This window comes from Lampetra planeri, chromosome 34 (assembly GCF_965212315.1).
Source record: "Lampetra planeri chromosome 34, kcLamPlan1.2.h2, whole genome shotgun sequence".
In the NCBI taxonomy this organism is placed as follows: domain Eukaryota; kingdom Metazoa; phylum Chordata; class Hyperoartia; order Petromyzontiformes; family Petromyzontidae; genus Lampetra; species Lampetra planeri.
The window spans coordinates 3,188,175-3,213,528 of record NC_136140.1 but is presented as its reverse complement, the minus strand read 5'-3'; the positions used below and the strand labels follow the sequence as shown (position 1 = coordinate 3,213,528).

The 25,354-nt window shown below is 52.1% G+C and overlaps 1 protein-coding gene across 1 annotated transcript in view; it reads right to left on the bottom strand.

The window, feature by feature from the left end:
- LOC144730029 (A disintegrin and metalloproteinase with thrombospondin motifs 9-like) overlaps positions 1-25,354 on the bottom strand; it is a 171,419-nt gene that overhangs the window by 1,926 nt on the left and 144,139 nt on the right. Inside the window, exons 30-38 of the mRNA XM_078610498.1 lie at positions 10,599-10,769; positions 8,917-9,225; positions 8,402-8,531; positions 6,578-6,672; positions 5,569-5,663; positions 2,742-2,875; positions 1,964-2,055; positions 1,418-1,522; positions 220-343 (exon numbers count right to left, since the gene is read on the bottom strand). Of these exons, the coding sequence (XP_078466624.1) occupies positions 251-343; positions 1,418-1,522; positions 1,964-2,055; positions 2,742-2,875; positions 5,569-5,663; positions 6,578-6,672; positions 8,402-8,531; positions 8,917-9,225; positions 10,599-10,769 (1,224 nt within the window). The 3' untranslated portion in view covers positions 220-250. The remainder of the gene's footprint in view (positions 1-219; positions 344-1,417; positions 1,523-1,963; positions 2,056-2,741; positions 2,876-5,568; positions 5,664-6,577; positions 6,673-8,401; positions 8,532-8,916; positions 9,226-10,598; positions 10,770-25,354) is intronic.

Below are 25,354 nucleotides of genomic sequence, written 5' to 3'. Positions count from 1 at the left end.
TTGAAAAAAAAACGTTACGACATATTAAAAACATTCCTACAGAAGAGCAAGAAAAAGGAGGATATCAGAACTAAAGAGGACGAAACAAAGATCTAAACAAGAGGAGAAGAGAGGCAGAAGCGGGCGGGAGGCAGGAGCGGCGTTCCCCCTGCCAACTCGGAAGACAAGCGCTGTTTGTCGCCATTCATCTCGGTCGTTGGCTGGCAAGGCCCCACTCACCGTGGCCAGCAGTAGCAGGCCGGGCCGAGCGTCACGCTGCGACCCGTAGCCTGAGCCCCGTGCTGGAATGAGGGATGCACTTCCCACAGTAACCGCCACACCTGCCGTATATTTTCGTACCGTCCTGTCACAGGAGAGAGCGCGCAAACGGAGACAGCAAGAACCAGTGAGTACCTATCCGTCTGAAGACCCTTGCAAGAACACCACATTCAACAAAGATCTCCTCTATGGCCTTATCCTCTGTGTTAGAGAACAGGCTGCAAAAGGTGACATCACAGAACTACATCTGAGGTCCCTTCAAGAGACTGCTTTTTTATATATTTATACGCGCTCACTCGGTGATGCACTTTCTCACACACCGTGCTGCAAAGCAATGTTTGTGGGCTGGCAGTAAGACTGGCATTGTCAATTCTCAAGAGTTAGAATTCAGTTCCACAACCGGTACGACCTCAAAACACAGTGTGAAATCCGTACGGCACAACCGCGGAAAAAAGTGCATGGTAAAATTGACGAACAAAGAAAAAGATTCCCTGTGTAGCCTTAAAAGACTGTTGGGGCAAGTCCTGTTAGCCGTCATCTATTAGGGTCTGCATGGCACACGACGGGGAGGGTGGCCAACACCACGCCCGACCACCCTTGTCTACCCAGTGCTGCCATTTAAACGCTGAAATAGGTACCAATTTGAGGCTGAGTCTAGCAAGGGGGAGGTCTGGGACCAGTTCAGATATTCATCACTCGTTTTGTCAGTGGGGGAGAAATCGAACTTGGATGGCCAGGTTCGTAGCGCCAGTGCACTAACCACCGCACTCGCACTCCCCGCGCGCCACACGCACAGCGCACACAAACACCCAAACACACAGACCTGCGCACAGATCCGGTGGCAGAAGTCTCTACGTTCACCTCTGCGCAAGCCCCCCCCCCCCCATGTAGAGTGGGTGGCGTGGCCAGCACGGCACCCGGCTGCCTTCGTCCCCACCATCTCATGACGATGGCGGCAGCAGCGCGTGGCGGAAGCTCGAGAGGACGAATTCTCAAACACGCGGCCTTAGCCGGAACACCCCGCCCCCCACTACTGGGATGACGGAGCCCCGCGGAATCCTACACGCCACACGCCGCCTTGCTTGCTGCTGCCCGTGACGGTGGTCTGCGTGTCTGTGTCGCACGGGGGGGGGGGGGGTGCAGAGGCGGAGGAACTCGCCGGTGATCGGAGGACGTCGACGGTTGCGTAGTTTCCCTGCGACGCCCAGCGCGTCGCCTCCGACACCATGAGCCCCGTGCCCGACAGGTTGAGGCTGAAGCGGCCCTGCAACAAGAGTGACTTGCCATCGGCCGAGTGCTTGCGTAGCGAGCGGCGTACCGGGAATGGAGGCAGCAGGGACAATCGGGTCCTGTCACCTGGACAACTTTGTCTCCCCCAGTGCTCATGTCTAGACATTGCAGTAGGCACTCATGTAGAGCTCCGATGACCTTGGGGAGATTCAGGAGCGGGTTAGGCATTCGCGTTCGAAGTCTGCCGCGGCTGAGAATCGAACTCGGGTCTCCTGGGTCCGCAGGCGCAAGCGCGCGCCTCCAATTCAGCGCCACACACACATCGCGTACAAAAACCACTGCGCCACCGCTCCCTGTATACAACAACGACGCAGCGTAAGCGCGCGCGCTGTGTTCTCAGCCACCCGTCGGTCGGCCTGGGCAACACCGGAGGCGAGCGTGCACGACGACTCCACGGGGTGCGCCGCCCCATTACCTGTGGGCAGCGGGCAGCGCTGTAGCAGTCCCCGGCCGTGGCAAAGGGCACGGGGCGTCCGTAAAGCGTCCGGGAGAACTGCAGATCGGTGGCTGTGGAAACACGGCAAGGGATGCGTGATCAGCCGGCGGTGGCCAACGGACGTTCCATTTACATCGTTGGCAGTATTCCCTCGTTGCTCGCGAGGGATACGTTCCGGAGACGCTCGTGAACGGCACATTTCACGGATAACGATATTGGCCTACGGAAGCCTATCGTTTCAAAGAATTGCCTTGAATAAATACATAAATAACACGTAAAAATTATCATAATCATACATCAGCTGTTATTATGAAGTGAGATCAGCTCGTGTGCATGTGCTAGGTAAGTTGTTGCAGTGTAGGGACGTGAGGGATCGGGAAGCCTGGGGAAGGCCTTGATTCAGCAGTGTAAAGATCAGCTGATGATAATAATGATGAAAGGTATTTAGGTTGCTTTGGCTCATGGGAAAAAGGAACACCCCCCCCCCCCCACAATACCTCGTACGGTACACGCTGCACCAAAGTGCAAATCTGTGCGGATTAGCAATCTGATTTACGCACAACCGTCAACGTCCGAAAGCGCGACACGTGGCGTGATGGATCGACGCGGCGGTAGCGGCGGTGGTGGTGGTGGTGGGGGAGGTTGAGCGGGCGACTTTGTTCCGCTCGTAGTCATCGTCGTCATCGTCGTCATCGTCATCGTCGTCGTCATCGTCGTCATCGTCGCGAGGGGACCGTTACGAACGCGGCGGGCGTACTGAGGATCTGCATGGTGCTGACGTCGAGGCGCACGCGGCTGAAGGCCGAGAAGCCGGCGGCCAGGTAGTCGTTGCGGCACGCGCAGTCCTCCCTGCGGCTGCCGTTGTAGGGGCACTCGTAGGGGTTGTGCAACCTGTGGGGGGGGGGGGGGGGGAGTGACGTGCCAGGAAGCGGCCGTTAGGGGGCCATCCATTGAGTTGGCAGGGGCCATGCAAGGAGTAGGTGCACAAAAATAAAAACTTGATCCCTCCCCCCCTCCCTGTACGCACGCATACTTTTTACACCCCCCCCCCCCCACCTGCGTACGTTCGCTTGATGCACCCCCCCCGCCCCGAATCCTATAGAACAGCCGAAATTTAATCCACGCAGAAACGATTAATAATATTAACGTGTTTAAGCATATTGTCCACCGCCAGCTGCATTAAATAATTAAAGTTGTGTACCTTGGCCACTTATTTTGCTGAGCCGCGTGATAGCTGCAGTCAGGTGGCAGACAAGTGACACCTCTCTCACAGTCTTACCTCTCTCACAGTCTTACCTCTCCCGTTAGTACTTGTCTGACAGCTGAAGAAACTGTGGCTTATTTAAAGGCCAATGTAGACAGATTGTTATTGAGCCTTCACCCCCCCCCCCCCCCGTTCCCTATGCGTACATTGTCAGTAGACCCCCCCCATATGCAAGCGTACGCATTTGGGTTAACCCTCCCTCCCCGCTCCATGCGTCAGTACTGAATGGATGGCCCCTTATTCGGTCGACCACCCCGATGACGATGACGCAGCGGTGCCACCGTACCAAGGGCCACAGGGGGGGCGGGCACGCGGGGGGGGGGGCATCTCGATGTGGGGTCGGAGGGGTTGGGAGGCGGGGGGGGGGCATCACCCGAATGTGTTGCCGGACTGTCTGAAACCAAGCAAGCAATCACGTGACCTCCCTTGCCAGTATCAAAATATAAGAATCGATTTTACCCTTTCTGGCAACGAAACAGGTGTGTTAAGACGTCAAAACTAGCACTGCTTGAGACTAGGCTCTAAAGATAGCTGTGTCTGGTGTGGCCCAATCAGTTTCAAAGATAACGCATATACTCGCAGAGCATGTTTTTTTTGTTGCATGTTCACCGCAAGTACGTGTGGTTAATGCAGACAGGATTCCTTGAAAAAGGTTTCTGTTTGGTGTTTTAACATCTTAACAACAACACCTGTTTCATTGCCAGAATGGGTTCAAACCTATTCTGAAACCAAGCAAGCAGTTTGGCGACTGGTGGCTCGCACAATTGGTGGGGGTAGTGCAACAGTAAGAGGGGAGAGTGGTGGGGGGCAGTCGGTGGGGGGCAGTCGGAGGGGGGGCAGAGGGAAACGGTGGCAGTCCCTAGCTATCGCCTTGCCCGCATTCTGCAGAGTGGCCTTGCAGAATGAGTAATGGTCCAATCTGTGTTTAGGAGGGCGGTTTTCAGTAGGGGACGGCTCGGCCCACTCAGGCCCATGCAGAAGGGACAAATGATATTTGTCAGCACTTTGCTGTACCGCCTTCTCCTGGCGATCAAGGGTATGGCATCTCGACGCGCACGGGGAAGGGAGTTTCACAACATCTGCGCGGTAATCTACCAACCCTCGCTGCCTCCACAGTGCTGGATTACAGGCAGCCACGTGTGTAGCCACCGCTGCTCGGCTGAATATCAGCACACTGAACCTGGCCTCCTTAAGACGTGACCCAAAAAAAAGGAAAAACATCAAAGAGCTCGTATATTGCATAAAAAAAAACACATAAGAATAGCTTACACCCTTTCTGGCAATAAAACAGGTGTTAATTTGCTCAAACACCAAATGGAAACCTTTTGCAAGGAATCAAGTTCGCATTAACCACACGTACTTGTGGTGAACATGCAGACAAAACATGCTCTGATAATAGATGACATTGCCTTTGAAACTGATTTGAATACACCAGAGGCAGCTTTCTTTAGGGCCTTGTCTCTACCAGGGTCAGACCAGAGAGTGCTAAAAGGTGAACAGCACAAAGAAAATGCCACTATCAGGGCATTTATAGATCGGGGTGAGCAGCTACAAATATCAAAGTATGATAGTGGCAAAAACGGTTCCATCTTGTATATTGCGTTGTCATGATTCTGGGCCACAATTCAACGGTCTACAATGTTTCGCCTACATTCATTTTTTTTACCATCTAATTTTCATTGTTTGGCACACATTTCTATCGTTGTATTTACTCTGCTGACCTACGTGAAAAAAAAAAGCTTGTCATTTGCATCAGCTGTATGAAATCGATTCTCGTTTACACCATTCATGCATCACGAGCACGGAAATCAAATTTATATAAGTGAATTATGGCATCGTTACACAGCTACTTGACTTGATGCCCTGATTTGTCTGACTCCAGCTTAAAACGTCGTTAGTAAAGACTTAAAATTGACTTTCGAGTTCATCGCTGCAGCACTCTTGCAGACGTCTTTGCAGTGTTGTATTGAAAGGTAGTCATTATAAAAGATATTTAATTTCTCATTAACGAAGCTTCAAACTCACGGCAGGTGGCTTAGCGCACACGCACAGACAAAGTGTGTACCTCCCAAACCTGGAATCAATTACAGCTGCAATTGTGTCATTCGCAATGAAGTCCAATCATTATGTAATTGTAATTCCGGCTAACACTGCTGGCTGTAATTATAATCAATCCCAGGTCTGGTACCTACAAAACAAGATCTCGTTGTTTTTTTTGTGGTTAAGTCTTCATTTAATGGAGAAGGCACGGGCCACGCGGAGTTGACCGGGAATGGCCCCGCAGAAGGAACGAGTGGAGGCCGCACACGCAGCAACGCACCTGTATCCAAACACCTCCGAGTAGTTATCTGCCTCGCCGCTTGACAGCGTGATGTACTCCCTGGGACTGGCCGACTCCATGCCCCAGCAGTATATCTGAAGAAAAACAAAACCCAAGTGAATATGGCAATAGAGCAGGGGTCGGCAACCTACGGCTCCGGAGCCGTATGCGGCTCTTTACGGGCTGCTTCTTGACGATATGTACGTATGTACAGTATGTACTCAGATGCATTGCGGCTCTTGAAATACTGAATTTTGTACCGAATTGGAAAGAAATGGCTCTTCTTGTTATTTTGGTTGCCGACCCCTGCAATAGAGGAACGGCCAACCGGGGAGACGGAGCGATAAAAGCAGGCCTGGTCCTGGGTGGATTATTGCATCGCAGGAGCATCAAAGGTGGCTTGGGACCCTCCATCAAGCAGTGAATAGACCATGGCTGATGATGATCGTGGCTTAAAAATCACAATGAAGTGCTTTCTCTTTTTCGCTTAGTATGGTTATACTTGCCTGGCACAAGCTTTTGATACGTCTTTAAAGTGAAATATTCCACCATAGTATACAGAGAAACATTCACTGCTGAGATTTTATACGTATTCTGTAACAGATGGATACACGGGAAATCAATATAATATCAGCAGACACGCCGGTTTGAGCTGATAAAACGGGCAAGTGCCTTAAAGTTGTCCCACGCACAGTGAATGGGGAGTGCAATTAGACCCAAGCTGCACGGAGTCCTTGCCGCCCCAGATGGTGAGCCGCGGATTACATTTCGTGGCCAGGTTCCCATCGCGACGGAATGCCTCGGTGATTTGCCCACGTCATTAGCGATGGATACGTCGGTGGGTTCTTGCAACAACAAAAAAATCTCACTAAAAAGGAACGCTCGCTTAAGATGACAACCGGTCCCCTCGGTATTCACGTACGCGCAGTGTTCAGGATTAATGAAGCGCGCAGACAAATTCAAGTTGTGCCGGTGTGTTGCCCGTCTTGCGACAAGGTAAATTGTGTACCTTCACGTCTCTGCCACCGATGCTAATGAGGTACTCCCCGTCATCCTTAGCCCCGTGCAGGATCTGTACGTGAGCACAGCTTGAAGCCTTCTCGCCTACACACAGGCATAACGGTGAATTGTGTTAGCCGCCTGTGCCAGAGACACACATGCGACGCACACGCAAACACAACGGTTTAACACGCAGTAGGCTTTCACGACCAATATCAACCATAAGATATTTTTTTGGGTTAGATCGCGTAAATATATAAATGTGTCGTTAAAACCCGCCACCACCTGACACAGCCAACTAGTAAGGGTTGTCACGTAAACAGAACATGCCAATTCGTTACTAGGACAGCACACCGGTGATTATGCAAGTTTTAATTACTGGAGAAACGTCGTACTCAGATTGAAAATGTTGTGGCTTAGCTCTCCAACACACCGATGTGCTGTACTATTGACGAATTGGCCACGTTCTGTTTACGTGACAACCCTTACTAGTTGGCTCTGTCGGGTGGTGGCGGGTTTTAACAACACATTTATATATTTACACGATCTAACCCAAAAAAAACTGCATTATGGACAAACACAACAGCTGCCACACTCCACTCTCACAGTGACATCGATGCAGCTCTTTTGCCAGGCTAGGTGAAAATTTGACACACGCACATATAGGATATGCACAATTTGCACAAGGTCAATCTCTACAGCCGTACGGAATGTTTGGGCAAACACTCTTAGTGAACACCTCTTTCAGGCCAACATTGCACGCGATGGGTGGTGTGAACAGCACCATACCCTTGCCCCCCGAGTGCTCATGTTTACGCACAGCATGAGGTACTCATTTAAGGTTGAGTTGACCTTAGCGGAGGCCACACTTGCCACTGATATTAACCTTGGCTTTGAATCAAGTTCAGGTCACCGGGTTCACGGTGCAGTGGATTAAATCAGTCACCACTTCCGCAAACAAGCACACGCAAAACGGGAAGTCATAATATCATTTTCCTGTCAGCTGGATTCACCCAACAGTTATAATCTCAACTTCCTTTACTTTTCCCAAAGTATCATTATATATACGTTATCTGGTGATACTGCGTTGGCAGTGGTTGCACAAATAACGGAGAAAAAAACCTCACATTTGTCAATAACACTGTGGCTTTAAAAGAAAACATATATATAATAGGTGACGTTTTGGGCAATGGCCCTTTCTTTGTCAATCGATATTATGAGTCACTTGAAGTTGCGAAGTTACCAACAACAAAACAATGTAGCACAATGCATATGGTGAGAATCCCATGATGATGAAATCATAGCACAGGACGCAGAAGCCGACGGTCACGACATTGAACAAAACCATTTGTTGTTCCCGAGGCGATGTAAGTGATGCATCAAAAGGATAACTTCTAAGCTGCGTTGTGCTTGCAATTCCATCAGGAAAAAACTTGTTGCTAATGTTTACGTTTCAAGTCCTTCCAAAATTCTATATTTGTCACATTTTCTTCATCTGAACTGGATAAATCGGGACGAAAGTTTGGAAATTCTAGGGGTGAAAATGTTCTGCCACAATTTTGTTTAACCTACGTCAAAAGTTATCCGTGCCTCAATCGGCATCAAGGCCACGGGCCCCAGCCAGTTGCGTCCAGTCACAGCGGGCCCCGCACCCTCTCTTGCCTCTTTACGTCAACAATTACTAATTGAATGACAGATGGACACATTACGTGTTTCATGATGTAGATGTACAAATGTGCCTCCTCCCCACCCCCCCCCCCCCCCACTACGGTACAGCGAGCTCCCTTCCCACGGTGGTAATCCACGGTTGCTGGCGGGGTCCCTGCCAACTTACAAGGCTGCCCGTGGCACTGCTGCCTTGTGGTGGGCCGAGATTCCGGGGGGCAGGCCTCGCTGGGACGCCCTTCGCCCGTCAGGCACCGCACCGGCCTCTCGGCCCAGCCGTCACCGCAAGACACCGAGCACTGTTGAAGAGGGGGGGGGGGGCGTGGGGGGACATTGAGGGAATAAGGGGGCAGAGAGATCGGTGTGGGAGAGCACACAGCCCCCCAAGACGTCGCAGCTCGCCCACAGCGATGTTCACACGTACGAACGCCCCGCGCCTCTGATTAGCAAGGTTGGCACACGCACGGTGCGCAAGAAGTTCAACAAGCATGCATGAATTCTGGATTTGAAGCTTTCGTGACTGCAAGGATTCATACTCTTAGTTCTTTCGGTAAAGTCACGTAGGTAAAAAATGAAATTAAAATTAATAAAAATAAAACAATAAAATCACGACGTTTCAGAGGCAACACAATAGCACCTCCGGTTAGCTCGCGGTTGGCTACGGCTTCCCCCCCAGGCTCTCACCTGACTCCAGGCCCCGGTCCTCCACCGCACGGGCAGCGCCGCCTGTGGTGGCATCGGCGGCGGGGAGGAGCATTCGCGAATGTCGCACGGCCTCGTGCCGGGTGGCCGGGGGTGCGGGCAGGACGGGCGAGCATCCTGGCCCCCCACGATGGTGCCTTGGGGGGAGTGGGGGGCGCCCCCCACGGTGGCCGGGCGGGGCGGCTGGCTGTGGCTCCCGTAGCCGTAGGGGAAGTGTTCGCCGGTCGAGCCGTGAGTCTCGGAGCAGAACACGAGGCGTTGCTGGTAGCCTGGGCCGCACGACGCGGTGCACTGTAGGGGAGGGCCCAAGTGGGAGGACTTCTTCACAATTCTGGCAAATCGCCCCAATGAAGCTGGTTGTTGTGATTGACACAGAATTCAAATTGTAAATGTGGTGTGCGTTTACTCTCCGACACAAACCTGAGTAATTGGCTGTGTCGGGTGGTGGCGGGTTAACGACGCATTTATATTTACGCGATCTAACATGGAAAAAAAACCTCCATTATGGATAATATTGGTCGCAAAAGCCTACGTGTTAAACTAACTGTTTACCTATTTTTTTTATTTTACTAGGTCAGGGCCCACTGAGCTATGTGGCTCTTTGTTCAGAAGTGACCTGGCCATCACAAATGATAGCTCAAACGAAGTGGCTTATCGCGTGGAGATTTTTCGCAGCCAAATACTTTAAATGCATGGCGTTGATTCCAAATGTGTAGGGAAAAAGCAGAGGACCCAGTTAAAATTCCACGCAACCACGGGGAGAACATGCAAACTCCAAATATACAGGCATTAGGGCCAGAATCGAACGGACGACATCCTGTAAACTAGACGAGGGAGTTAACATCTCACCACCATGGTGATGCATTGGTGTTCGGTGAATTATTAGTGTATGATTTGAGTGAATATGCAACAGTACTCGATAAATACGTGATCGAAGAGTGGGGGAGTGGTTTTTTTCATATTCCGTGAATGAACGGTGATCGTTTCTAATTGAGTGAATAAACATTGGGAGTTTATGACTTCAGAGAATAACATAGTGGAATTTTGATTTAAAGCTTTCGTGACTGCAGAGATTCATATGCTTTGTTCTTTCAGTAAAGTCACGTAGAAGGGAAATAATAAAAACAAAACAATAAAATTCTCACGACGTTTCGATTGAAACACAAGAAATCATAATCAGGTATGAAACCCAAAGCAAGACAATTTTCGATTTAAAATGTTCTTGCTATGGTTTTCTTGCTGTGGTTTGCAGTCACGAAAGCTTCAAATCTAGAACAAATTCTGTTAGCGAGCACCTACGAAGGCCGGCACCGCACAGGAGGGGTGGGTGGCCAGCACCACGCCAGGCCGCCTTTGTCTCCCTAGTTGAGATGTTTCCTGCACGAGTTACTTATTTTGAGGCTGAGTCGACCTAGAGGAGGCCCAGGATCGGTTCAGATAATCGTCGCTGGTATTGGCCGTGAGCGTGGAATCGAATTCGGGTCGCCGGGTTCATAGCACAGCGCACTAACCGCTAACAGCCAAGCACCCACACACACACATGCTGTGAGAGGTCACAGGGAAAGGGAGCCCGCTCGCTAATTAGCCAGTTAGCCAGTCAGCTCGCCAACTGGCGGCGGTGCGTGCAGAGCGACGCGGTGCGTGCAGAGCGACGCGACGCGTACCGCGCTCCAGTCGCCCGTGACCCAGATGAAGTCGCACGCGGCGGACGAGCAGCGCTCGTGGGCGGGAGGCCTCGCGTCGGCGCGGCACATCTCGTCCCGCACGGGCGCCTTGCCGCCCTCGGCGCAGACCACGTGGCGCGCGCGCACGCCCTCGCCGCACGTGCGGCTACACTGCAGCCGCACACACAGAGACAGACGGAGGGAGGTCCCCCCCCGCCGCGCGTAGCCTTCAAGCGGACTGTCGGGGGCAAGCGACGTTGGCGAGCGACCTACGATGGGCGGCACGGTGCCCATCAGTTGGTCGCTTCTGAAGAAAGAGCTGTATCGCGCCGTGGGCCTTCGCTGGTAAAAAAAATACACAAACAAAAGGGTGTATAGTGCGTTACAGCATCTGGCAATCCGGCGGCATTTGATCAGCAAGCGTCGCGATGCTGATGGAGACCCAAGAGGTGAAAACCAGTCCAGGGTTTACTGGATCATATTGGTCAGGAAAGACCCATAAAAGCTGATGAATTAATCACGAAATTATGATTTTTTTTATATGCAGAGAGATAAATATCTTCATTTCTATAATTTATCAATCAATCAGTGAATTGGTCAATCACCCTATCAGCCATGCATTGAGTGATTTAATACGAATATTAACTAGCACGAGTCTGTCAGTCATTTAGTCAAGAAGTTAATTAGTTAACCAATAAATAAGTCGGTCAAATCGGTGAGTTAACCAAGTCATCTTTTAGTGGAGAAATACGTGAATTGGTAACTTGCCAACAACAACAAAAACTCAAGTGAATCAGTGATATAATCAGTTAGACAGTGAACTACATTATTCAATCAATGAGGTAATTAATCAGCTATTCATTACCTTCATTAAAATATACCGGTGAGAATTCGACTGGGATGGAATACGTCACGTGGTGGAACCTTTGGAATTATATGAAGACAAACCTCTAACACAATGTTAATTACAAGAGCAAACATTTATATCAGGATTGTAATAACATTTCCACCAAGCAAATGAGGTCAAAATGATAGATAACACAATGACTAATTGTTACTAAAGTGATCAAATTTAATCAGCGAGCATAATATCATAACAACCATTCTGGCAAAAAAGAAGACCAGTATGGTAATTAGTGACTTGCACTAATTCGCCATCACTCTAAAGCACAGTGTTAAATTATGGAATGCATTTGATCAGCAGGTAGGAGAACATTGAGATCAGGAACCTCACTTTGAAGGCAGACGTGGATTTAGATGTGCGGCAAAAAATATCGCATTCCAACCGCGTTAAGCAATGCAGCAACAGCCGTCGTGTAATTAAAATTAGATTTTGTTTTGAATCATTAGACATTCATTGTGCACGCACGAGAACACGGCGTACAAACCCCAGCGTAGAAACCCCAGCGTAGAAACCCCAGCGTAGAAACCCCAGAGTAGAAACCCCAGAGTAGAAACCCCAGAGTAGAAACCCCAGCGTAGAAACCCCAGCGTAGAAACCCCAGCGTAGAAACCCCAGAGTAGAAACCCCAGAGTAGAAACCCCAGCGTAGAAACCCCAGCGTAGAAACCCCAGCGTAGAAACCCCAGAGTAGAAACCCCAGCGTAGAAACCCCAGCGTAGAAACCCCAGAGTAGAAACCCCAGAGTAGAAACCCCAGCGTAGAAACCCCAGAGTAGAAACCCCAGAGTAGAAACCCCAGCGTAGAAACCCCAGAGTAGAAACCCCAGCGTAGAAACCCCAGAGTAGAAACCCCAGAGTAGAAACCCCAGAGTAGAAACCCCAGCGTAGAAACCCCAGAGTAGAAACCCCAGCGTAGAAACCCCAGAGTAGAAACCCCAGATTAGAAACCCCAGAGTAGAAACCCCAGCGTAGAAACCCCAGAGTAGAAACCCCAGCGTAGAAACCCCAGTAAAAAACCCCAGAGTAGAAACCCCAGCGTAGAAACCCCAGAGTAGAAACCCCAGAGTAGAAACCCCAGAGTAGAAACCCCAGAGTAGAAACCCCAGCGTAGAAACCCCAGCTTAGAAACCCCAGCGTAGAAACCCCAGCGTAGAAACCCCAGCGTAGAAACCCCAGCGTAGAAACCCCAGAGTTGAAACCCCAGCGTAGAAACCCCAGAGTAGAAACCCCAGAGTAGAAACCCCAGAGTAGAAACCCCAGCGTAGAAACCCCAGAGTAGAAACCCCAGCGTAGAAACCCCAGAGTAGAAACCCCAGAGTAGAAACCCCAGAGTAGAAACCCCAGCGTAGAAACCCCAGAGTAGAAACCCCAGCGTAGAAGCCCCAGCGTAGAAACCCCAGCGTAGAAACCCCAGAGTAGAAACCCCAGCGTAGAAACCCCAGCGTAGAAACCCCAGCGTAGAAACCCCAGAGTAGAAACCCCAGAGTAGAAACCCCAGCGTAGAAACCCCAGCGTAGAAACCCCAGCGTAGAAACCGCAGAGTAGAAACCCCAGAGTAGAAACCCCAGCGTAGAAACCCCAGAGTAGAAACCCCAGAGTAGAAACCCCAGCGTAGAAACCCCAGCGTAGAAACCCCAGAGTAGAAACCCCAGCGTAGAAACCCCAGAGTAGAAACCCCAGCGTAGAAACCCCAGCGTAGAAACCCCAGCGTAGAAACCCCAGCGTAGAAACCCCAGAGTAGAAACCCCAGAGTAGAAACCCCAGAGTAGAAACCCCAGCGTAGAAACCCCAGAGTAGAAACCCCAGCGTAGAAACCCCAGCGTAGAAACCCCAGCGTAGAAACCCCAGAGTAGAAACCCCAGAGTAGAAACCCCAGAGTAGAAACCCCAGCGTAGAAACCCCAGCGTAGAAACCCCAGCGTAGAAACCCCAGCGTAGAAACCCCAGCGTAGAAACCCCAGCGTAGAAACCCCAGAGTTGAAACCCCAGCGTAGAAACCCCAGAGTAGAAACCCCAGAGTAGAAACCCCAGAGTAGAAACCCCAGCGTAGAAACCCCAGAGTAGAAACCCCAGCGTAGAAACCCCAGAGTAGAAACCCCAGAGTAGAAACCCCAGAGAAGAAACCCCAGCGTAGAAACCCCAGAGTAGAAACCCCAGCGTAGAAACCCCAGCGTAGAAACCCCAGCGTAGAAACCCCAGAGTAGAAACCCCAGCGTAGAAACCCCAGCGTAGAAACCCCAGCGTAGAAACCCCAGAGTAGAAACCCCAGAGTAGAAACCCCAGCGTAGAAACCCCAGCGTAGAAACCCCAGCGTAGAAACCCCAGAGTAGAAACCCCAGAGTAGAAACCCCAGCGTAGAAACCCCAGAGTAGAAACCCCAGAGTAGAAACCCCAGCGTAGAAACCCCAGCGTAGAAACCCCAGAGTAGAAACCCCAGCGTAGAAACCCCAGAGTAGAAACCCCAGCGTAGAAACCCCAGCGTAGAAACCCCAGCGTAGAAACCCCAGCGTAGAAACCCCAGAGTAGAAACCCCAGAGTAGAAACCCCAGAGTAGAAACCCCAGCGTAGAAACCCCAGAGTAGAAACCCCAGCGTAGAAACCCCAGCGTAGAAACCCCAGCGTAGAAACCCCAGCGTAGAAACCCCAGCGTAGAAACCCCAGCGTAGAAACCCCAGCGTAGAAACCCCAGCGTAGAAACCCCAGAGTAGAAACCCCAGAGTAGAAACCCCAGCGTAGAAACCCCAGAGTAGAAACCCCAGCGTAGAAACCCCAGCGTAGAAACCCCAGCGTAGAAACCCCAGCGTAGAAACCCCAGAGTAGAAACCCCAGCGTAGAAACCCCAGCGTAGAAACCCCAGAGTAGAAACCCCAGAGTAGAAACCCCAGCGTAGAAACCCCAGAGTAGAAACCCCAGCGTAGAAACCCCAGCGTAGAAACCCCAGAGTAGAAACCCCAGCGTAGAAACCCCAGCGTAGAAACCCCAGAGTAGAAACCCCAGCGTAGAAACCCCAGCGTAGAAACCCCAGCGTAGAAACCCCAGCGTAGAAACCCCAGCGTAGAAACCCCAGCGTAGAAACCCCAGCGTAGAAACCCCAGCGTAGAAACCCCAGCGTAGAAACCCCAGCGTAGAAACCCCAGCGTAGAAACCCCAGCGTAGAAACCCCAGAGTAGAAACCCCAGCGTAGAAACCCCAGCGTAGAAACCCCAGCGTAGAAACCCCAGCGTAGAAACCCCAGAGTAGAAACCCCAGCGTAGAAACCCCAGCGTAGAAACCCCAGCGTAGAAACCCCAGCGTAGAAACCCCAGAGTAGAAACCCCAGCGTAGAAACCCCAGCGTAGAAACCCCAGCGTAGAAACCCCAGAGTAGAAACCCCAGAGTAGAAACCCCAGAGTAGAAACCCCAGCGTAGAAACCCCAGCGTAGAAACCCCAGCGTAGAAACCCCAGAGTAGAAACCCCAGAGTAGAAACCCCAGAGTAGAAACCCCAGCGTAGAAACCCCAGAGTAGAAACCCCAGCGTAGAAACCCCAGCGTAGAAACCCCAGCGTAGAAACCCCAGAGTAGAAACCCCAGCGTAGAAACCCCAGCGTAGAAACCCCAGCGTAGAAACCCCAGAGTAGAAACCCCAGAGTAGAAACCCCAGCGTAGAAACCCCAGCGTAGAAACCCCAGCGTAGAAACCCCAGCGTAGAAACCCCAGAGTAGAAACCCCAGCGTAGAAACCCCAGAGTAGAAACCCCAGAGTAGAAACCCCAGCGTAGAAACCCCAGCGTAGAAACCCCAGAGTAGAAACCCCAGCGTAGAAACCCCAGAGTAGAAACCCCAGCGTAGAAACCCCAGCGTAGAAACCCCAGCGTAGAAACCCCAGCGTAGAAACCCCAGAGTAGAAACCCCAGAGTAGAAACCCCAGAGTAGAAACCCCAGCGTAGAAACCCCAGCGTAGAAACCCCAGCGTAGAAACCCCAGCGTAGAAACCCCAGCGTAGAAACCCCAGCGTAGAAACCCCAGCGTAGAAACCCCAGCGTAGAAACCCCAGAGTAGAAACCCCAGAGTAGAAACCCCAGCGTAGAAACCCCAGAGTAGAAACCCCAGCGTAGAAACCCCAGCGTAGAAACCCCAGCGTAGAAACCCCAGCGTAGAAACCCCAGAGTAGAAACCCCAGCGTAGAAACCCCAGCGTAGAAACCCCAGCGTAGAAACCCCAGAGTAGAAACCCCAGAGTAGAAACCCCAGCGTAGAAACCCCAGAGTAGAAACCCCAGCGTAGAAACCCCAGCGTAGAAACCCCAGAGTAGAAACCCCAGCGTAGAAACCCCAGCGTAGAAACCCCAGAGTAGAAACCCCAGCGTAGAAACCCCAGCGTAGAAACCCCAGAGTAGAAACCCCAGCGTAGAAACCCCAGCGTAGAAACCCCAGCGTAGAAACCCCAGCGTAGAAACCCCAGCGTAGAAACCCCAGCGTAGAAACCCCAGCGTAGAAACCCCAGAGTAGAAACCCCAGCGTAGAAACCCCAGCGTAGAAACCCCAGCGTAGAAACCCCAGAGTAGAAACCCCAGCGTAGAAACCCCAGCGTAGAAACCCCAGCGTAGAAACCCCAGCGTAGAAACCCCAGCGTAGAAACCCCAGCGTAGAAACCCCAGCGTAGAAACCCCAGAGTAGAAACCCCAGCGTAGAAACCCCAGCGTAGAAACCCCAGCGTAGAAACCCCAGCGTAGAAACCCCAGCGTAGAAATCCCAGAGTAGAAACCCCAGCGTAGAAACCCCAGCGTAGAAACCCCAGCGTAGAAACCCCAGAGTAGAAACCCCAGCGTAGAAACCCCAGAGTAGAAACCCCAGCGTAGAAACCCCAGCGTAGAAACCCCAGCGTAGAAACCCCAGAGTAGAAACCCCAGAGTAGAAACCCCAGCATAGAAACCCCAGAGTAGAAACCCCAGAGTAGAAACCCCAGCGTAGAAACCCCAGCGTAGAAACCCCAGCGTAGAAACCCCAGCGTAGAAACCCCAGAGTAGAAACCCCAGCATAGAAACCCCAGAGTAGAAACCCCAGAGTAGAAACCCCAGCGTAGAAACCCCAGCGTAGAAACCCCAGCGTAGAAACCCCAGCGTAGAAACCCCAGCGTAGAAACCCCAGAGTAGAAACCCCAGAGTAGAAACCCCAGCGTAGAAACCCCAGAGTGGAAACCCCAGCGTAGAAACCCCAGCATAGAAACCCCAGCGTAGAAACCCCAGAGTAGAAACCCCAGCGTAGAAACCCCAGCGTAGAAACCCCAGCATAGAAACCCCAGCGTAGAAACCCCAGAGTAGAAACCCCAGCGTAGAAACCCCAGCGTAGAAACCCCAGCGTAGAAACCCCAGCGTAGAAACCCCAGCGTAGAAACCCCAGCGTAGAAACCCCAGCGTAGAAACCCCAGAGTAGAAACCCCAGCGTAGAAACCCCAGAGTAGAAACCCCAGAGTAGAAACCCCAGCGTAGAAACCCCAGCGTAGAAACCCCAGCGTAGAAACCCCAGAGTAGAAACCCCAGCGTAGAAACCCCAGAGTAGAAACCCCAGAGTAGAAACCCCAGTGTAGAAACCCCAGCGTAGAAACCCCAGAGTAGAAACCCCAGAGTAGAAACCCCAGCGTAGAAACCCCAGCGTAGAAACCCCAGAGTAGAAACCCCAGAGTAGAAACCCCAGCGTAGAAACCCCAGCGTAGAAACCCCAGAGTAGAAACCCCAGAGTAGAAACCCCAGCGAAGAAACCCCAGAGTAGAAACCCCAGAGTAGAAACCCCAGCGTAGAAACCCCAGAGTAGAAACCCCAGCGTAGAAACCCCAGCGTAGAAACCCCAGCGTAGAAACCCCAGCGTAGAAACCCCAGAGTAGAAACCCCAGAGTAGAAACCCCAGAGTAGAAACCCCAGCGTAGAAACCCCAGAGTAGAAACCCCAGCGTAGAAACCCCAGCGTAGAAACCCCAGCGTAGAAACCCCAGCGTAGAAACCCCAGCGTAGAAACCCCAGCGTAGAAACCCCAGCGTAGAAACCCCAGCGAAGAAACCCCAGAGTAGAAACCCCAGAGTAGAAACCCCAGCGTAGAAACCCCAGAGTAGAAACCCCAGCGTAGAAACCCCAGCGTAGAAACCCCAGCGTAGAAACCCCAGCGTAGAAACCCCAGCGTAGAAATCCCAGAGTAGAAACCCCAGCGTAGAAACCCCAGCGTAGAAACCCCAGCGTAGAAACCCCAGAGTAGAAACCCCAGCGTAGAAACCCCAGAGTAGAAACCCCAGCGTAGAAACCCCAGCGTAGAAACCCCAGCGTAGAAACCCCAGAGTAGAAACCCCAGAGTAGAAACCCCAGCATAGAAACCCCAGAGTAGAAACCCCAGAGTAGAAACCCCAGCGTAGAAACCCCAGCGTAGAAACCCCAGCGTAGAAACCCCAGCGTAGAAACCCCAGAGTAGAAACCCCAGAGTAGAAACCCCAGCATAGAAACCCCAGCGTAGAAACCCCAGAGTAGAAACCCCAGAGTAGAAACCCCAGCGTAGAAACCCCAGCGTAGAAACCCCAGCGTAGAAACCCCAGCGTAGAAACCCCAGCGTAGAAACCCCAGAGTAGAAACCCCAGAGTAGAAACCCCAGCGTAGAAACCCCAGAGTGGAAACCCCAGCGTAGAAACCCCAGCATAGAAACCCCAGCGTAGAAACCCCAGAGTAGAAACCCCAGCGTAGAAACCCCAGCGTAGAAACCCCAGCATAGAAACCCCAGCGTAGAAACCCCAGAGTAGAAACCCCAGCGTAGAAACCCCAGCGTAGAAACCCCAGCGTAGAAACCCCAGCGTAGAAACCCCAGCGTAGAAACCCCAGCGTAGAAACCCCAGCGTAGAAACCCCAGAGTAGAAACCCCAGCGTAGAAACCCCAGAGTAGAAACCCCAGAGTAGAAACCCCAGCGTAGAAACCCCAGCGTAGAAACCCCAGCGTAGAAACCCCAGAGTAGAAACCCCAGCGTAGAAACCCCAGAGTAGAAACCCCAGAGTAGAAACCCCAGTGTAGAAACCCCAGCGTAGAAACCCCAGAGTAGAAACCCCAGAGTAGAAACCCCAGCGTAGAAACCCCAGCGTAGAAACCCCAGAGTAGAAACCCCAGAGTAGAAACCCCAGCGTAGAAACCCCAGCGTAGAAACCCCAGAGTAGAAACCCCAGAGTAGAAACCCCAGCGAAGAAACCCCAGAGTAGAAACCCCAGAGTAGAAACCCCAGCGTAGAAACCCCAGAGTAGAAACCCCAGCGTAGAAACCCCAGCGTAGAAACCCCAGCGTAGAAACCCCAGCGTAGAAACCCCAGAGTAGAAACCCCAGAGTAGAAACCCCAGAGTAGAAACCCCAGCGTAGAAACCCCAGAGTAGAAACCCCAGCGTAGAAACCCCAGCGTAGAAACCCCAGCGTAGAAACCCCAGCGTAGAAACCCCAGCGTAGAAACCCCAGCGTAGAAACCCCAGCGTAGAAACCCCAGCGTAGAAACCCCAGAGTAGAAACCCCAGAGTAGAAACCCCAGCGTAGAAACCCCAGAGTAGAAACCCCAGCGTAGAAACCCCAGCGTAGAAACCCCAGCGTAGAAACCCCAGCGTAGAAACCCCAGAGTAGAAACCCCAGCGTAGAAACCCCAGCGTAGAAACCCCAGAGTAGAAACCCCAGAGTAGAAACCCCAGCGTAGAAACCCCAGAGTAGAAACCCCAGCGTAGAAACCCCAGCGTAGAAACCCCAGAGTAGAAACCCCAGCGTAGAAACCCCAGCGTAGAAACCCCAGAGTAGAAACCCCAGCGTAGAAACCCCAGCGTAGAAACCCCAGAGTAGAAACCCCAGCGTAGAAACCCCAGCGTAGAAACCCCAGCGTAGAAACCCCAGCGTAGAAACCCCAGCGTAGAAACCCCAGCGTAGAAACCCCAGCGTAGAAACCCCAGAGTAGAAACCCCAGCGTAGAAACCCCAGCGTAAAAACCCCAGCGTAGAAACCCCAGAGTAGAAACCCCAGCGTAGAAACCCCAGCGTAGAAACCCCAGCGTAGAAACCCCAGCGTAGAAACCCCAGAGTAGAAACCCCAGCGTAGAAACCCCAGCGTAGAAACCCCAGCGTAGAAACCCCAGCGTAGAAACCCCAGAGTAGAAACCCCAGCGTAGAAACCCCAGCGTAGAAACCCCAGCGTAGAAACCCCAGAGTAGAAACCCCAGAGTAGAAACCCCAGAGTAGAAACCCCAGCGTAGAAACCCCAGCGTAGAAACCCCAGCGTAGAAACCCCAGAGTAGAAACCCCAGAGTAGAAACCCCAGAGTAGAAACCCCAGCGTAGAAACCCCAGAGTAGAAACCCCAGCGTAGAAACCCCAGCGTAGAAACCCCAGCGTAGAAACCCCAGAGTAGAAACCCCAGCGTAGAAACCCCAGCGTAGAAACCCCAGCGTAGAAACCCCAGAGTAGAAACCCCAGAGTAGAAACCCCAGCGTAGAAACCCCAGCGTAGAAACCCCAGCGTAGAAACCCCAGCGTAGAAACCCCAGAGTAGAAACCCCAGCGTAGAAACCCCAGAGTAGAAACCCCAGAGTAGAAACCCCAGCGTAGAAACCCCAGCGTAGAAACCCCAGAGTAGAAACCCCAGCGTAGAAACCCCAGAGTAGAAACCCCAGCGTAGAAACCCCAGCGTAGAAACCCCAGCGTAGAAACCCCAGCGTAGAAACCCCAGAGTAGAAACCCCAGAGTAGAAACCCCAGAGTAGAAACCCCAGCGTAGAAACCCCAGCGTAGAAACCCCAGCGTAGAAACCCCAGCGTAGAAACCCCAGCGTAGAAACCCCAGCGTAGAAACCCCAGCGTAGAAACCCCAGAGTAGAAACCCCAGAGTAGAAACCCCAGCGTAGAAACCCCAGAGTAGAAACCCCAGCGTAGAAACCCCAGCGTAGAAACCCCAGCGTAGAAACCCCAGCGTAGAAACCCCAGAGTAGAAACCCCAGCGTAGAAACCCCAGCGTAGAAACCCCAGCGTAGAAACCCCAGAGTAGAAACCCCAGAGTAGAAACCCCAGCGTAGAAACCCCAGAGTAGAAACCCCAGCGTAGAAACCCCAGCGTAGAAACCCCAGAGTAGAAACCCCAGCGTAGAAACCCCAGCGTAGAAACCCCAGAGTAGAAACCCCAGCGTAGAAACCCCAGCGTAGAAACCCCAGAGTAGAAACCCCAGCGTAGAAACCCCAGCGTAGAAACCCCAGCGTAGAAACCCCAGCGTAGAAACCCCAGCGTAGAAACCCCAGCGTAGAAACCCCAGCGTAGAAACCCCAGAGTAGAAACCCCAGCGTAGAAACCCCAGCGTAGAAACCCCAGCGTAGAAACCCCAGAGTAGAAACCCCAGCGTAGAAACCCCAGCGTAGAAACCCCAGCGTAGAAACCCCAGCGTAGAAACCCCAGCGTAGAAACCCCAGCGTAGAAACCCCAGCGTAGAAACCCCAGAGTAGAAACCCCAGCGTAGAAACCCCAGCGTAGAAACCCCAGCGTAGAAACCCCAGCGTAGAAACCCCAGCGTAGAAATCCCAGAGTAGAAACCCCAGCGTAGAAACCCCAGCGTAGAAACCCCAGCGTAGAAACCCCAGAGTAGAAACCCCAGCGTAGAAACCCCAGAGTAGAAACCCCAGCGTAGAAACCCCAGCGTAGAAACCCCAGCGTAGAAACCCCAGAGTAGAAACCCCAGAGTAGAAACCCCAGCATAGAAACCCCAGAGTAGAAACCCCAGAGTAGAAACCCCAGCGTAGAAACCCCAGCGTAGAAACCCCAGCGTAGAAACCCCAGCGTAGAAACCCCAGAGTAGAAACCCCAGAGTAGAAACCCCAGCATAGAAACCCCAGCGTAGAAACCCCAGAGTAGAAACCCCAGAGTAGAAACCCCAGCGTAGAAACCCCAGCGTAGAAACCCCAGCGTAGAAACCCCAGCGTAGAAACCCCAGCGTAGAAACCCCAGAGTAGAAACCCCAGAGTAGAAACCCCAGAGTAGAAACCCCAGCGTAGAAACCCCAGAGTGGAAACCCCAGCGTAGAAACCCCAGCATAGAAACCCCAGCGTAGAAACCCCAGAGTAGAAACCCCAGCGTAGAAACCCCAGCGTAGAAACCCCAGCGTAGAAACCCCAGCGTAGAAACCCCAGAGTAGAAACCCCAGCGTAGAAACCCCAGCGTAGAAACCCCAGCGTAGAAACCCCAGCGTAGAAACCCCAGCGTAGAAACCCCAGCGTAGAAACCCCAGCGTAGAAACCCCAGAGTAGAAACCCCAGCGTAGAAACCCCAGAGTAGAAACCCCAGAGTAGAAACCCCAGCGTAGAAACCCCAGCGTAGAAACCCCAGCGTAGAAACCCCAGAGTAGAAACCCCAGCGTAGAAACCCCAGAGTAGAAACCCCAGAGTAGAAACCCCAGTGTAGAAACCCCAGCGTAGAAACCCCAGAGTAGAAACCCCAGAGTAGAAACCCCAGCGTAGAAACCCCAGCGTAGAAACCCCAGAGTAGAAACCCCAGAGTAGAAACCCCAGCGTAGAAACCCCAGCGTAGAAACCCCAGAGTAGAAACCCCAGAGTAGAAACCCCAGCGAAGAAACCCCAGAGTAGAAACCCCAGAGTAGAAACCCCAGCGTAGAAACCCCAGAGTAGAAACCCCAGAGTAGAAACCCCAGCGTAGAAACCCCAGCGTAGAAACCCCAGCGTAGAAACCCCAGCGTAGAAACCCCAGCGTAGAAACCCCAGCGTAGAAACCCCAGCGTAGAAACCCCAGCGTAGAAACCCCAGCGTAGAAACCCCAGCGTAGAAACCCCAGCGTAGAAACCCCAGCGTAGAAACCCCAGCGTAGAAACCCCAGCGTAGAAACCCCAGCGTAGAAACCCCACCGTAGAAACCCCAGCGTAGAAACCCCAGCGTAGAAACCCCAGAGTAGAAACCCCAGAGTAGAAACCCCAGCGTAGAAACCCCAGCGTAGAAACCCCAGCGTAGAAACCCCAGAGTAGAAACCCCAGCGTAGAAACCCCAGCGTAGAAACCCCAGCGTAGAAACCCCAGCGTAGAAACCCCAGCGTAGAAACCCCAGCGTAGAAACCCCAGCGTAGAAACCCCAGAGTAGAAACCCCAGAGTAGAAACCCCAGCGTAGAAACCCCAGCGTAGAAACCCCAGCGTAGAAACCCCAGAGTAGAAACCCCAGCGTAGAAACCCCAGCGTAGAAACCCCAGAGTAGAAACCCCAGAGTAGAAACCCCAGCGTAGAAACCCCAGCGTAGAAACCCCAGAGTAGAAACCCCAGAGTAGAAACCCCAGCGTAGAAACCCCAGAGTAGAAACCCCAGAGTAGAAACCCCAGCGTAGAAACCCCAGCGTAGAAACCCCAGCGTAGAAACCCCAGAGTAGAAACCCCAGAGTAGAAACCCCAGCGTAGAAACCCCAGCGTAGAAACCCCAGCGTAGAAACCCCAGAGTAGAAACCCCAGCGTAGAAACCCCAGCGTAGAAACCCCAGAGTAGAAACCCCAGCGTAGAAACCCCAGCGTAGAAACCCCAGAGTAGAAACCCCAGCGTAGAAACCCCAGCGTAGAAACCCCAGAGTAGAAACCCCAGCGTAGAAACCCCAGCGTAGAAACCCCAGCGTAGAAACCCCAGCGTAGAAACCCCAGCGTAGAAACCCCAGCGTAGAAACCCCAGCGTAGAAACCCCAGCGTAGAAACCCCAGCGTAGAAACCCCAGAGTAGAAACCCCAGCGTAGAAACCCCAGCGTAGAAACCCCAGCGTAGAAACCCCAGCGTAGAAACCCCAGCGTAGAAACCCCAGCGTAGAAACCCCAGCGTAGAAACCCCAGCGTAGAAACCCCAGCGTAGAAACCCCAGCGTAGAAACCCCAGCGTAGAAACCCCAGCGTAGAAACCCCAGCGTAGAAACCCCAGCGTAGAAACCCCAGAGTAGAAACCCCAGCGTAGAAACCCCAGCGTAGAAACCCCAGCGTAGAAACCCCAGAGTAGAAACCCCAGAGTAGAAACCCCAGCGTAGAAACCCCAGCGTAGAAACCCCAGCGTAGAAACCCCAGAGTAGAAACCCCAGCGTAGAAACCCCAGCGTAGAAACCCCAGAGTAGAAACCCCAGAGTAGAAACCCCAGCGTAGAAACCCCAGCGTAGAAACCCCAGAGTAGAAACCCCAGAGTAGAAACCCCAGCGTAGAAACCCCAGAGTAGAAACCCCAGAGTAGAAACCCCAGCGTAGAAACCCCAGCGTAGAAACCCCAGAGTAGAAACCCCAGAGTAGAAACCCCAGCGTAGAAACCCCAGCGTAGAAACCCCAGCGTAGAAACCCCAGAGTAGAAACCCCAGCGTAGAAACCCCAGCGTAGAATCCCCAGAGTAGAAACCCCAGCGTAGAAACCCCAGCGTAGAAACCCCAGCGTAGAAACCCCAGAGTAGAAACCCCAGCGTAGAAACCCCAGCGTAGAAACCCCAGCGTAGAAACCCCAGCGTAGAAACCCCAGCGTAGAAACCCCAGCGTAGAAACCCCAGCGTAGAAACCCCAGCGTAGAAACCCCAGCGTAGAAACCCCAGAGTAGAAACCCCAGCGTAGAAACCCCAGCGTAGAAACCCCAGCGTAGAAACCCCAGCGTAGAAACCCCAGCGTAGAAACCCCAGAGTAGAAACCCCAGCGTAGAAACCCCAGCGTAGAAACCCCAGCGTAGAAACCCCAGCGTAGAAACCCCAGCGTAGAAACCCCAGCGTAGAAACCCCAGCGTAGAAACCCCAGCATGTAACCAAGACGACTTAGAACAACAGAAACAAAAATTTGACTTAAAACTTTCGTGACTGCGGGAATTCATATTCTTGGTTCTTTCGGTAAAGTATTGGTACGTGACTTTACCGGAAGAACCAAGAATATAAAAAAAACAATTGCTCAAAAGATAAATATTTTAACTCACTACGAAAATAAAGCAAACCCTGTATTCTAATCATTCATTAAAAAAATCCTTGCCGTTTTCTTTTTAAATACGGATATGACACGATACTCTGGCCTTGCCAGTCGTGGGTAGCAAAGAGCGGTGCAGAAAAAAGATCATTGTTGTATTGTACTACGTATGCTCCCCCGCCTTCGTCAACGCGCATCCAGCCGTGCATTGACAAACCAGCCGTACCTGCACTCTGGCCTTCTCTTACTGCCCAACAAAACGTGAACGAACCGTTTTTACTGAACAAAATAGTTACGTTATGTATTAATAATACTAAGTACAGTGATAACAGCCTATTATCTTTACACAGCGCCTGTCGTCCAAAGATCACAAAGCGCCGTACAGTAAATGTTAAAATGTCAACACTGTATGTAAAATAGAAAGAAAAAAACTCAACACATTAGTCAATAACACTGTTGTGGCCTTCAAAGGAAAATTCTATAATGGGTGACGATTGTGGCAACGGTCCTTCATCACAGCACATAAATGAAACGTCGCCAAACATATATTTTCTCTTTTAAGGGCCCTGTGTTGTTGACTAATGTATCGAGCGTTGCTCTGAGTTGTGCTGTGTGCACCGCTGCCAAATAATCACAAATAACATCAATTGGGGCAAACTAAACATTCAACTGGAAAGAAAAAATAATGAATGTCCAACGGACGTGCCTCTTTCGCGCGACTTTGGCCGTCCCTTCGTGCTACCAGACCCAACTTCAGCTCTCACGTTCACTCTTCTACGTTTGTTCCACGCCACGAAATACACAAGCAGGCAACGGCACCCAACTCACGTACCGCGAGCCACACAGCTCGCCGCACCGCCCATGAGCACGGTTGGCTACGTACGGTGCGAAAGAAGTTCAACGTACACAGCAGCGTTCTGATCGTGCTTGATTCCAGTCGCATTTGGTTCAACGC